Source organism: Sorex araneus, chromosome 2 (genome assembly GCF_027595985.1).
Source record: "Sorex araneus isolate mSorAra2 chromosome 2, mSorAra2.pri, whole genome shotgun sequence".
NCBI classification, from domain to species: domain Eukaryota; kingdom Metazoa; phylum Chordata; class Mammalia; order Eulipotyphla; family Soricidae; genus Sorex; species Sorex araneus.
The window spans coordinates 251,642,840-251,656,971 of NC_073303.1; the positions used below are offsets into that span (position 1 = coordinate 251,642,840).

At 52.9% G+C, this 14,132-nt stretch overlaps 1 protein-coding gene across 4 annotated transcripts in view; it reads right to left on the reverse strand.

The window, feature by feature from the left end:
* EBF1 (EBF transcription factor 1) overlaps positions 1-14,132 on the reverse strand; it is a 396,016-nt gene that overhangs the window by 361,516 nt on the left and 20,368 nt on the right. For all 4 annotated transcript variants that reach the window (XM_055129018.1, XM_055129017.1, XM_055129016.1 and 1 more), the window contains exon 6: positions 5,442-5,510. In XM_055129018.1, the coding sequence (XP_054984993.1) occupies positions 5,442-5,510 (69 nt within the window). The remainder of the gene's footprint in view (positions 1-5,441; positions 5,511-14,132) is intronic.

Here is a 14,132-nt window from a genome sequence, read left to right on the forward strand (position 1 = left end):
TCGACAGGTCAAAGAGACATTCTAGTAGGTTCCCCCCAGAACATTCCCCTTCAGACACTACTCTGGGGTTTTTTTTGTTTGTTTGCTTTTTGGGTCACATCTGGCACTGCACAGGGGTCACTTCTGGCTCATGCACTCAGGAATTACTCCTGGAAGTGCTCAGGGGACCATACGGGATGCTGGGAATTGAACCCAGGTCGGCAACGTGCAATACAAACACCTTCCCCGCTGTGCTATCGCTCCAGCCCCACACACTACTCTTGAAAGCCCACTCAAAAATTAGTTTCATCTGAAGAGAAGTTATCAAGAGGTGGAAGATCTTTTTTTTTTTAAACATCCCAGAGAAAACAGACAAGGCATTTTTTTTTCCTTTACATAAGAGGGAATCTGTGGGTTAGTGCGGCCTCAGGAACAGTGTTCCAAACTAAGTTTTTCATGTAAACTAAGTTTTTCATGTCACAGTGCATGCGTGTTGGATTTCGTGGTGGTTTTGTTTTTCAGGTTTTTGTTTATTCTTGGGGGGGGGGTCACACCCAGTGGTGCTCAGGAGTTACTCCTGGCTCTGCACCCAGGAATTACTCCTGGAGGTGCTCAGGGGGCCTTATGGGATGCCGGGGATCAAACCCAGATCGACTGCATGCTGGGCAAACGCCCTCCCTGCTGAACTATAGCTTCATGTGCTGCTGTGTTGTGTTTTTTTTAAAACCTATGCCCAACTTCACATTCCAAACACAGAAGTGGAGGGATTCTTAGAAATGGAAATGACAGCAAGTCTGTGAAAGCCACAGGAACCAAATGCCCCCTTCCCTTAGACTTACAAATCTGTGCTTCTCCTGTTGGTTGTGGGGGGGAGGGGCAAATGGGGATGACTCTGATTTCTAGTTTACTCCCAGAGCCACCGTGTATCTCGGAAGGACCCGGTCTCGGTTCGTGGAGAAGTGGACGGCTCCATGAAGAGAAGTTTTGCCCAAACTCTGCCAGTTCGACTCAAAGAGAAGAGGCAGCCTGGACTGCTCAGGTGCCAGGCACCAGAAAAGGAGGCAGCCGTCCCAAACTATGTCTCCCTACTCAGTGCTCGGACCATTCTAGCACCCAGCCACACCCGTGTCTGCGGCGAAAAACTAGAAACGCAGGAACCTAGAGCTGTTCCCGGGCCCGGCCCGCTGGAAGGGAGCAAGGGTCTGCCTACAGCACTCAGGGTGGTCGAGAGGGATTTGTGATGTCATCCAGGTCCCTCCCATGGCTGCTCAAAGGACATGCAGTGAGTCGAGGGGAAGAAAATAGACCAGTTTGTGAAGAGAAAAAAAGAAGAGTTCCCACCGGGAGGGAAAAGCTAACCCACTAGCTGTGTTCGTCAAGAACACAGAAAACAAGGGCTGGAGCGATAGCACAGCGGGGAGGGCATTTGCCTTGCACGTGGCCGACCCGGGTTCGATTCCCAGCATCCCATATGGTCCCCTGAGCACTGCCAGGGGTAATTCCTGAGTGCAAAGCCAGGAATAACCCCTGTTCATCGCTGGGTGTGACCCAAAAAGCAAAAAAAAAAACCAAAAAAAAAAACCCACAGAAAACAGAAACGGTTATAAATTTGGGGGAAAACTGGGTTCGCATCCAGACTACCCTATGTGACTTTTGTCATTATCATCTTTTCTGATTCTTACAAAGTAAACCTAATTATGTGCCTCCCTCATTAGTCTTCCAGAAAAATTAGCACAGCTTATGCTAATTGCTACTGCAAAATTTAATAAACTCGTTGAAATGGGAATAGTCTAATGAGGTTTTATTTATTGAACTAAGATAACTCCAAGGAAAAAGGTTAGGACACGGGGCTAGCCAACGTGGTAATAAAACTACAATTTATTCAATTTCTAAACATGAATTTTATTGCGAACCTCTTCAATTCAAATAGGAGTTACTGTGTGAATATGTTAAATCAATCTCCACCCTAATTCAATAATTGCAAGTCATTTCTTTTTTTTTTTTTTTTGCTTTTGACTGGAACAATCATCACCGCATAGAACCCTCTACCTCGACGATAATGAAATCCGCGCTTATTAGTTCCTGTTCATCAACTATTAAACATAACATAGATGAGTCCGCCCCGGTCCACACTGTCCAAATATCTGGATCATCAGCCACAGGCTGCGTTTCATCAATCTCCATCAGACAAGTTGGCAACGGGCAGGAATACGGTCTGGCAGTGAATGCCAGATGCCCACTTTCTACCCAACAGGAATTTTCCGCAAACTTTTTTGAAGGGGCTTGATAAACAGTCCCAAGTGGGAAAAGAGTTGGGGTGGGGGCAGGCGGGGGGGGGGGGGGTGTCAGTGTTTCCAACTTTGTTGTGTACGAAGAAAAGAAAGAACGAAGTGGAAACCCGTTTCCCAATGACGGCGGCGGCGGCCGGCAGCTGCTGATTTTTTGCTAATCCCACTTTTGGGCCTGCCCCACCGACACCACTGGGCCCACCAGCCGTCAATAACACAACACGGAGCAGATTTCACCCAGAACGAACTTGGCGGGTGCTGTCACCGTCTGCCCAGAAAGTCTCTCCTACCTCGCCTATAAATAGTTTTCCTGAATAACCACTGCAAAAAAGTCCTCTGACCGATAAAAATAGCAGTGTTCTTCCCAAACCCGAAGGACAAGCAGAGGTAGATGCCTCAAAGGTGGCTGTGTGGAATGTTAACCAGGGTGGCCTTACACACGGCTCTGTGACTGCGAGGTGTTTGCATCTTGTAAAAACAGTCACTGCTGCGACTCCGCGCAGGCCCCATAACCTATTTTTACAAAATAGGCAGTGATCCGCAGCCGTAAATCTGAAAGCAAGTCAAACGCAAAGCACGTAACACAGATATTATGCAATAGGTAATATAGGATCAAATTGGAAACTGAAATTCAAATACGGTTGCTTCCCCCCCCACCCCTTTGCAGCAATTCTATGGGATTGAGAGAAAAAAAAAAATCTTTTCTATTTTGCCATTCCTTGTGTAAGTTCTTTTCTTGTTGTTATTCTCTTCCCTCATTGTTAAAATGGAAGTTTCACAGATCAGCACAGACAGGGCTGGGTGCTTTTAAAACCTTTAGCAGACTTGAAGGACAATTAAATTCCGAAAACTCCGATGCAAATAGAAATTGCTAAATGGAATTTTGCATATCAGCTGGTCTCGCTGCTTAAGAAGACAGTTCGCAGGAAAAGAGTGGCACGCAGGGGCGAATCAATATGTCAGGGGTTTGCAGCCGCTCTTACAGGGCGCCTCCTGACACACCCAGATCAGCTACACGGCATTTTCTCTCCATCAAACCGAGAAGGGGGGGAAATGAAAAGGGTAAGTGTCCTGGGTAATAGCTCAAAAGCCACCAACAGTCTAAAGTGCATACTTATTTTTGCCTAAACTGTTTGAACTCCCCCCGCCGAAAGCAGGTTTTAAGTACCCTACTGGAACAGATGCAAGGCGGCCCCGAGCAGCCACACTAATGCAGTGCAGGTAACACAATCCTGTTTCAAACGCACGGTCCGGCTAATTACAGCGCTGCTGAGTCAAGTTTCTTAGGCCATTGCAACCCACAGGAGCAGGTCAAAATCAAATGTTATTCAAACCACAGTCGTATCACCCTTCTGTATCAGAGTCCCCGGCTTCAAACCCAACCAAGAACTTAAAAGCTTAACCCATTCACAAGCAAAAAAAAAAAAAAAAGGAAAAAGGAAAAAAAAATTGTGTTTTGTGTGTGGCTGGTGGCAAGAGAAGGTTCATCATCTAAACCTACATGGTGGTGGCCGGAAGGGGGGGGGGAGGATGGGGGGAGGGGGGGTGCACAAAACGAAATGCTTTGAGAGTTTCAAAGCTGGGGGGAGCTGTGTTCTGGGCTGATCTTTTAGATCAGAACCCTCTTTAAAAGAAGAGTAGGGAAAGCTTACATTGGAAAAATAAACTAAACTAAAATAAAAGATAAATGGCATTGTGAAGAGGCGCATTTAAGCGAAACCAGTAGCGTAGGACCCTCATTTACTTTCGACCTTCTTCATTTCAAAATTTGTTTTCTGAGAACTACAAGAAAGGCCCATCTGCTCTCGGGGGCAAGAGTGCTCTGACCCCCAGGCCGAGGGCCGCATCCCTCCGGCCTCCGTCCACCTTTGTTCACCTTGGAGTCAGCGGATTTCTGCCCCTTCATCAGAGGAGAGGACGTGCTTTTAGGGAATACTAGTGAGAGATACTGAAGTATCTGATTTCAATGTAAACTTGATAAACCGACTTGGCCACCAAAATTCTATGAATCAAATCGATCATCAAAATTTCCCCACAAATTCTGAAGACACAAATACATTTCCGCGCCACTGAAAAATGTTTAAGGCCTCCTCCCCCACCCCCCCCCCAACCTCTCCCCCATTCACACACGCAGGAAGGTGAAGAATCAAAAAAAAAAAAAAAAACCAATAGAGTTAGGCTGGTTGTTTTGTTTTGTTTTGTTTTGTTTTGTTCTGGGGGGGAAAGGGTGGTCTTTGTAGGGGACTCAAAAATCAGTGTTACCAACCTCACTCAACAAGGGTGTTAAATTTCTCAATGAAGGATAAGTTCGTCCATCTTATTTGCAAGATTCTTTCCCAGCTAGTTCATTTCCTCGTTGATAACTGACAGTCTCTATAAACCTTCCAGGCCATTTAACTCTCAATGAGTAATGCTACATAACAAATGGTTTATCATACATGTTTCCATACAATGAATTTCAATAATTAAAATGTAAAATGAATATTTGGAATGCAACTTTGCATAATATGCACACACACTGACTTGAAATTACACTGAACAACTAAAACAGATTTATTGTTCTACCGTGATTTACTTTGGTCATGTCAGATTAGTAATATGGATCTGTTTAAAAACACAATAATTAAGACAAGCAGGATAAATTAATCAACTTACAATATGGTCTGAGCTCCTATCAAACCCGGGAAATCACAGTAGAAAATCCTGGTTCACAGATCTCTTTAAGGCGGCTTTTATGCATAAATAAAACCTTAAAATGTAGATGGATTACGTCCAACAGAACTACTGTAGCTAAAAGTGATAATGATTCAAACATTTTTCAAATAAAAGTTAAATATTTATAAGCACCCAACCACATTTCATAAATCACAAACTATTATTATTTTATTTCTGAAGCTTCCTGGCACAGCGTGAGGACTGAGCCACAGAAAGTCAGGAAAGAAGGGGGGGGGAAAGAAATAAATAAATATTCCTTTAAGGAGCATGAATCAGACACAAAAACCAAAGCCATCCGAGCAAACAGGCCTCTCCAAAGAACATTCCGTGTGGCTTTCCCAGGCTCATCCCCGGTCGGGCCGCGTTCCCAGCCCGAGCCCCCGTGAGCGTGACCGACACGAGGCAGGTGTTTCATTATAATGAGGAACCCGAGTCCAGTGAAAGTCGAGTGGTCCCTACCTGTCAATTATCACTGGATCTGAGGGAGTCTCATTTCGGTTGCCACAGCTTTTCTTGTCACAACAGCGGCTGTGGAGCAAAAAAAAAAAAAAAAAAGAAAGGATTTAGTACAACCATTACAATGCAAAAAATCATCGTTTAGGCCGAGGGAAAGGTTCAGATTGCTGGGGGGGGGGCGGGGGGCATGGGGGGGGGATGCTAGAATTACCACCGAGCCATACCTGGCAATCAACGGATCCCTGCCACGGAAAATTCTATTGGGGTCACCTATGGGTTAATGGCCAGGCTTAACCTCTCCCGGTACACGGCAGGCAGGGGGGAGTGGGGGTGGGGAGTTGGGGCGGGGGGGTGTCCTGGAGGCCACCGGGCCGGCCGCTCGGCACTGCCGCCAGCCAGCAAGCCAGCCAGCCAGCCAGCCAGCGTGGGACTGGGCGAGCCCGCAGGGAGGTGCGTGACGAGGAGAAGGTTCTGGGTGGTGGTGGGTGGCTCCAGCGTTCTTCCCTCGCGATCCCCCAGAACGGGGAGCACCAACGCGTCAGGAACGAGCCCGCAGCGGTTTCTCTCCCCCCTCCCCAGCCCTGTTCCTCCACTTTCTCTTGATGGCAGCTGTTTTCTCCAACCACAGACTTTCCCCCAGCCTTCAGGGCTGGGACTATTTGCTTGTGAACCACGAGCGAGGCGGAGAGAGAGGAGAGAGAGAGAGAGAGAGAGAGAGAGAGAGAGAGAGAGAGAGAGAGAGAGAGAGAGAGAGAGAGAGAGAGAGGAGAGAGAGAGAGAGAGAGAGAGAGAGAGAGAGAGAGAGGAGAGAGAGAGAGAGAGAGAGAGAGAGAGAGAGAGAGAGAGAGAGAGAGAGAGAAACAGCCTGAAGTGCAGGACAGGGAGACAAGGTTAGGGAGAGGGGGAAGACACCCTCCCCTACACACACACACACACACACACACACACACACACACACACACAGAGTCCCCTGGCGCGGCCAACCTGCACTTGGCCACGCGTGGGTGCTCCTGAGAGTTACAGACCCAGCGCCCATGGGCTGCAGGGGTCTTAGCACAGAGAGGAAGCAGCCCCCGGGCGAGGAAGGCACCCATCAGCGATTCCCACCCAGCCGTGACCTCGGGGAGGCCCGGCTTCTCTGAGCCGCCAGGCCGCTCGAGAGGGGAAACGGACTCAAGTCTTAAACATGACCCAGGGGGGCAGCAAGCAGCAAACTGGGCATCTGAGAGCGGCATGCATGTCAGAAGGGGTCTGTCCACACCCAGGCACTCGCATTAAAATCCTGATCTGACAAGTCAAGGAGGCTGGGAAGTTACAGTCTACGGTGTATTGCTAATATGCCCTTTCTTGTATATATGCACTCTCTCTCTCTCTCTCTCTCTCTCTCTCTCTCTCTCTCTCTCTCTCTCTCCTCTCCCTCTCTCTCTCTCTCTCTCTCTCTCTCTCTCTCTCTCTCTCTCTCTCTCTCTCACACACACACACACACACACACACACACACACACACACACACAGCCTAAATTTAGAGCTTCTAGAGAGAACCAAACACCCAGATTCATTGTCAGGACCCAGAATATTTCTCTGCAGAGGAAGACTTTCGCCAAAGTTGGGAATCGTCTTTCTGGCATGTCTTTGAGAAGAGAGTTTCCAAGGTCTCCATGCTGATTCAGTCCATCCCTCTCCCATCCTCAGATGGTCAAGGGTAAAAACGCCTCTCCCAAGTCAAAAATCCCAACTAAATGCCCCCGCCCCTACCTGCACCCCCTAGGCCTGGCAGCCCGCCTTCCTGAGGCCCAGGAAACTGTTACCCTCTGGACCCAAGGTTGGCCCGGACTCAGTAAGGGCGAGAAAGCCTCCAGTATCCCGATATCTAACAGGCAGATGGAGGAACAAGGGGAGGAGAAGTAGTTGAAAGTCACATTAGAAAATTATTTAAAAACTCAACTTTGGGGCTGGAGCAATAGCACAGCGGGTAGGGCGTTTGCCTTGCATGCGGCTGACCTGGGTTCGATTCCCACCATCCCAGAGGGTCCCCTGAGCATCGCCAGGAGTCATTCCTAAGTGCAGAGCCAGGAGTCACCCCTGTGCATCGCCAGGTATGACCCAAAAAGAAAAACTAAAATAAAATAAAATAAAAACTCAACTGTTATCCAGAATTCTGACCCCTGACCCTTAAGTTTCATAGCCTCAGCGAAGAGTGGAATAGTGGGGCCAGAGCAGTAACACAGCCTTGCCCGGGTTCGAGCCCCAGCTTCCCGTAAGGTCCCCCAAGTCCTACCGGGAGTAACTCCTGAGTGCAGGCCAGGAGGAACCGCTGAGCATCACTAGCTGTGGCCCAAGAACCAAACAATCAAACCAAGAAGAGAGTGGAGTGCTCTGGAGCGCCGGCTCTGGACACAGATTTCCCACCTGTGTCAACTCAGCCGAGCACGCCATCTCCTGATCTCTGTCGGCTGAGCTCTGAGACGAAACAACTGCCGTCCTTTGCTTTATGCAAGTTCTGTTTGTACCTCTTCATCTTTACAGAAGACCTGCCCAGGTACCTGTTCTCATTAACCAAAAGGAATCGAAAAGGAATCTTTTTTTTTTTCTTCTTTTTGGGTCACACCCGGCGATGCACAGCGGTTACTCCTGGCTCTGCACTCAGGAATGACTCCTGGCGGTGCTTGGGGGACCCTATGGGATGCTGGGAATCGAACCTGGGTCGGCCACGTGCAAGCAAACGCCCTACCCGCTGTGCTATCGCTCCAGCCCCACAGAATCGGAAAGGAATCTTTCGCTGCGTCTATGGCCCAAGTCAAAGGAGGACAGGTGCGTCCAGTGAGTGCAGGAGACAGAGACAGCAGGAGCACAAACAGAGGAGCATCCCCAGGTTCTTTCCTGGAAACCGGCGTGGGCACCCACCGCAGTCCATGGGGCTGTCATCTCTCTGGCCTTTCGGGAATTGCTTTGCGAGGGCTGTCTGATGTCCCTGTCCCTGCTTGGGCTGCATCTGTTGTGATTTTTTTGGCTTCTGGGTTATTGGGCATCCTTTCACAGGTTATTGAATGGGTAGGGGGTTGCAGAGAACGCTCAAAAAAAATTCTTCTCTAAGACAACCCCGAGTGCCTGCAGAAGATGCGGTATCTGATGCACCATGGACCACTTCCTGGCTGAGTTTTTTTAAAAAAAAAAGTGGAGCCTTCCCATTTCCGGCAACGTGGATGAATTTGGGATTCCACGGCGTGAAGTTGGAAAGACAAAACTCTGTACGATCACCTCCCGCGTGAAGTGTTGGAGCAACAGATGCCACCAAACACTTAGAGAAGCTGACCCGAGACGGTTCTGATGCCCAGGGGTTCCTTCTGGCTCCGCATGCAGGAGTCACTCCTGGCAGGGCTTGGGGGTCCCTGTGGGATGCCAGGGATCGAACCCAGGAAACCTTCAGCAGGCAGAGTGCTGTGGGGAGGGGGAGGACGATGCGAAAGGGAGAACGCAGCCCTGTCAGGGGGCAGGGGCAGTGCGCACGCCTGCCGTGCCACGGGGAAAGCTCCCGCCCACTCCTGGCACTGGCACACAGCAGCCCCTCAGTTGGGCACGGTGTCCCGGCCCCCACGGGCAACAGGAACAGAGAACTGGTCTCTCGCAGGAAGCCCGGGACAGCCAGGGGACACGGGGGCACGGAGAAGGGACGCTGGAATCGCTTGTAGCCTGAAGCCCTGCCACTGTCTCCACGGGAAGTCGTGGTACCTGGCATCATTTGGGGGGAAATGTTCCCGTCCAAATGGCAGCGCAAAGCCGGAGCAACAGCTCAGGTGGGAAAGGCGCCATCTCCCCCTTCTCCCCTTCTGCCTTCGCTCTTCAAGTGAGCGTGAAGGCAGTGCAAGGTCCAGGTGGCCAGCTGGACTGTGACCTGCCCTCCCTGCACACACACGCACACACAGTGGCACTTCCCAAGTGGCATGAAGATGACTGGGGACTAGTGTCTTCTTCTCACACCACCTGATTCTTCTGTGCCCCCCACCCCGTCCCCTGCCCTGCCCTGCCCTGCCCCCACCCCCTGGACTTCTCCAGTGACATGGCACCTGGTCTGGGGCCTCCATACCTGTCTCCCTTCCATGAACAGTCAGAGCCATCTTTCTGGACCCTCAGGGACACTCAGGGACCCGCCCCGTCACCGGGACCTGCGTTTCTGCCTCCCCTCTCATGCTGTCTTTCCCCTCCCGCCCCCACCCCTGCAGCCCAGATGCTTCACCAAGAAAGGAAGTATGGCAGGAGGCCTGGGGCAGAACGAGGAGTGGTGACTGAGGACTGAACTGAGGGCTCGAGGGAGCTCCGGGGGCCGGGCACTGTGCTTCACATGCTGAAGACAAGGGTTTGATCCCGGGTGGGGCGGGAGGGGGGTGTCCCCCAAACTCAGCCAAAAGTGATGTTGAGGAACCAACCTAGAGTAACCCTGGGGATGACCCCAAGCAAAGATTGACAGACATCAAGAATGAATGTGCTAGACAGTGGAGGGCGGGAGGGGGGGTTGCAGCGGGGAAGGTGACAGATAACAGAAGCTGAGCCGGCCCTCTGAGCAAACACCAGCCCAGCCCAGCTACGACAAAACACCCCCCTCCCCCAAGCAAGCGGCACACCATGTCCAGAGCTGCTCGCTTGATTCAGGTGCTGGACTGGAAAGAGAACTTGCCCTGAGAGCAGGTAGAGGCCTGAGCTGGGGTCATTGTCACCCCCACCCCCGCCCCCTCTCTCTGAGCCCCACAGAGCCAGGGAAAGAGGCAAATGTGAAGGCGGAGGGAGGGGCGGAGTCGACGACAGAGAAGAAATGGGGTCCCTGGTCAAGGAGAGAAAGAGAAACAGAAGAGAGAGGAAGTCATGGGGGTGGAGGAGGGTGGGAGGCAGGGTGCCTGCTTTGCATGCGGCTGACCCGGGTTCAATCCCCAGCATCCCATAGGGTCCCGGGAGTGATCCCTGAATGCGGAGCCAGGAGGAAGCCCTGAAGCATGGCAGGGTGTGGCCCCAAAACAAAAACAAACAAAAAAAGAAGAAGAAAATAAAGAAAAGGAAGTGGAAGTCGCTGAGCACCTCCACAGGTGGCTACAGCAAAGGACAAGAGGGAAGCCAAGAGGCTTGGGCGGGGCCGGGGCACCCACCACGGGGCACCCGTTCTCCACAGGAGGCCTGGATCCACCTCACGCCAAGGGTGGCACCTGAAACAGTGAAATGCATCCACCCGAGGCATGTACGTCCACAGGGAGGCAGAGGGCCCCTATAGCCAGGGAGAGGGAAGGTGGGTGCGCCACAGGCCAGTGGAAAGGAGCACACACCACACCGGAAGGAGAGAAAAATGGAATTGCAGAAGAGAAACCAATGGCATGGTGCTGCTTCTGGAAGGAAACGGAAGTCGGGGGGAAGGAGTGGGGGAGAGAACGTGTCCCAGGAGGGTTCCCACGCTCATGCGATGCAAATGTCTGCACAGCCAGAGCCTCGGACGGGCTCCCAAGCATCCTTTTTCTTTTTGGGTCACACCCAGCGATGCTCAAGGGTGACTCCTGGCTCTGTGCTCAGGAATTATTCCTCGCGATGCTCAGGGGACCCTATGGAATATTGGGGACCAAACCCGGGTGGGCCGAGTGTGCAAGGCAAACGCCCTCCTCACTGTGCTATCGCTCCGGCCCCCTTCCCTAGCATCTTGTCCCACTCAGCTTTCTTGCCCACACTCCCCACGCCCTATTCTACAGGTACTTGTGATCCTTTTCTGACCGGAAGAGAAACACCACGGGGACAGGATGTGGGATGGTTAGAATCTCCTCTCTGCTGCCAGGACAGACGCCAGAGGGGAGCAGGCTACCGTGAGAGGGCGTTTTGAATGAACCTACAGAAACTCTAAGGCGTGGCCCGCAGGGAAGATCAGAAGGCTTGGAAACGTCTGCTCTGGGTGGTGCCTGGAGGCATCTCCCCAGGAAAACACCCAAAAGGCTGGCCGGGGGTGGAGATCGGCAGTAGAGCAACAGCGGGGCCCCAAGTCCAATCCCAGAGCTGTCACATCGGAGAGACCTAGAAGTGACTGTCCAGGGAGAAGGCAGGTCCATATAGGTGACCCCCCAAGAACCAAGACAAGCAAGGATGGGTAGTCCTAACTCATGGCAGCCTGTCTGGTCCAAGAGTACTTCCCTCTTTTCTCCTGCATCACAAATCTATCTTTTCTTCCTGTGTGAGAAGGGTCGAGAAAAGGGAGCCCAGCCTGCACCAGACACAAGACGGGCCTTACCCAGAAAGAGGAGCTGACAGTGCGTTAGTGCCCTGGGCGGAAGGCGGAAGAGGATACAGTGAACACATCAGGCCCAGGAAGAGCAGATGCAAATACCCTTCAAGGGCAAAGTGACCGGGCTGATGAAAGAAAGCACCATGATAATTACGTCCTCGTTACTGGGTACCTAGGGAGCCTCATCCATTGAAATGAGGCTTTGTAAGTCCCTGCTGGGTGTGGCAGGCACTGTACCAGACCCAGACCTGGCACCTGCTCCCCAAAGCAGAGAGGCGTGGGGTACACGGGTGCAGACCGGAGGGGCTGGTTGGTTTTTGTTCTGTTCTGTTTTGTGTTTTTGCTTTGTCAATTCCTTTCGAGTATGGAATCATGTGACAGGCAGCCAATCACTGGAGCAGACACCCGCTATATCCACTGAAGACCCCCACTGTAGTCCCTCCTGGACCAATCTCCACACGGGACCCTCTCCATGCCAGGGGACCCAGCATGGCTGGCCTGTCTCGCTCAGGTGGGCTAAAGCACAGCTCTGACAGTCAGGGTGACAACTAGTTCCTAGGACTGGAACCCGCGGACCCTCTTCATGGGACACATAACAGCTTCCAGAAAGCTGAGGCTGCAAAACCTGAAGAAACGCATCCTCTGGGGCAGGAGGGAAAGGACAGCGGGGTTGGGGGCACTTGCCTGGCACGCGGCTGATCCGGGTTCCACCCCTGGCATCCAATAAGATCCCCCGAGCCTCTGCCAGGAGTGAACCCCGAGCGCAGAGCCACGAGGGAGCCCCTGAGAGGAACCCCTGAGCACCTCTGGGTGTGGCTCCAACACAAAACCAAAAAAAAAAAAAAAGTCGCAGACAACAGTTGTCTACTTAGTCACAGAGGCTGCGAGAGGGAGGTTCGGGTCAGCCCCGGCCTTTGGAAAAGTCCCCGTGAGCCCCTTATTTTTCGCCAAAGACCACTGCAAGTACCTGGTTTCCGCTGCAGGGGAGAGATCCAGAGAAGTTACCACCCGAGACGAACATGCGCCACGTGCCAAGAAGCACAAGACAAGCAGCTCCTAGAGCAGATCCCATCCCACGCACCTGGAGCCGCACAGGAGGCTGTGCGGCCCCGCCCCTTTTTGGGTGGCCCCGCCCCCTCCACACAGCCCCGCCCCCTCACGAGCAGCCCCGTCCCTCCCCACTGGGTCTGGCCCCTTCCCCATAGCCCCACCCTTTCACGTGCAGCCCTGCCCCTTCCCGCTTGACTCCACCCTTTTCGTATGGCCCCGCCCCTTTCTACACAGCCCCGCCCCTCCCCATGCGGCCCCACCTCTTCCCCGTGGCCCCGCCTTTAATATGCAACCCCCGGACCCCTTCCTATATGACCCTCCCCTTCCCGCCTGGCTCTGTCCCTTTCTGCACAGCCTCGTCCCTCCCAACGCGGTTCCGCCCCTTTTACGTGACCACGCCTCTTTATTTACAGCCCCGCCCCTCCCATAGTGACCCCGCCCCTTTCCGGTATGGCTCCGCCCCCTTCCTGCACAGCCCCGCTTCGCACAGGCGCGTGGCGGCTCGTGCGACTGGAGGTGCACAGGTGTGAGCCCCATGGGCACAACTGCGCACGCCCGCCAGCGGCTCTCTGCGTGCGGCTGGGTTCTGTGCTTGGGGTGCAGACTGTGCAAAACTATGGCCCTAGGAACAAATGCCCGCTGTTTGCCCGCTGTACGGCATCTCGGAAGGTTTACTCGGAAACGTGCTGCTTGCAGAGGGGTCTGAGGGGTCTCATGCACAGAGAGTAAGCACAGACTCCTCTGGCCCTCCCTAGCCAATTCCTACCTACCTGCCCCCCTCCCGGGCCCCCGCAACCCTGCCGCTGCACCTCCAGCCTCCCGGTGCTCCTCCACAGACCAGGAATGCCACTTTTATTTATTTATCTATTTAATTTGGTTTTGGAGCCACACCCAGAGGTGCTCAGGAGTTACTCCTGGCTCTGTGCACAGGAATCACTCCTGGCATGCTGGGGGAGTTCATAGGGATGCCTGGGATCGAACCGGGGTCTGCCACTGCCGGCAAGGCAAACGCTGTGCTATCGCTCAGACCCCGGGGGCTGACACTTGTAACCCTTGCCTGCACAGTTAGAGTCCCCCCCCCCCCGTCTGTTTACAAACATGACGAACTTGCCCCGTCCGAAAATAAAATAAACCTTGCCCCATCATCTCTGCACAGCTGGTCTCTATACCCTCAAAGCTCCCGTAGCCACATTTGGCTCAGTGGTTGGTGAGTGGGTGGGTTTGGGGCCGGCGCTGGGCGGGTGGCTCCCAGCGGTGCAGAGAGGACCAGGCAGCGGGGTGCCGGCGTGGACCCCAAGTCTTCCACACACATGCACTCCAGCCCTCTGAGCCACTACCTGGGTCCCTTTTGAGGCTTCCCATGTCAGGGGCTCAGCCGTGGTACTGCCCTGCTCAGCC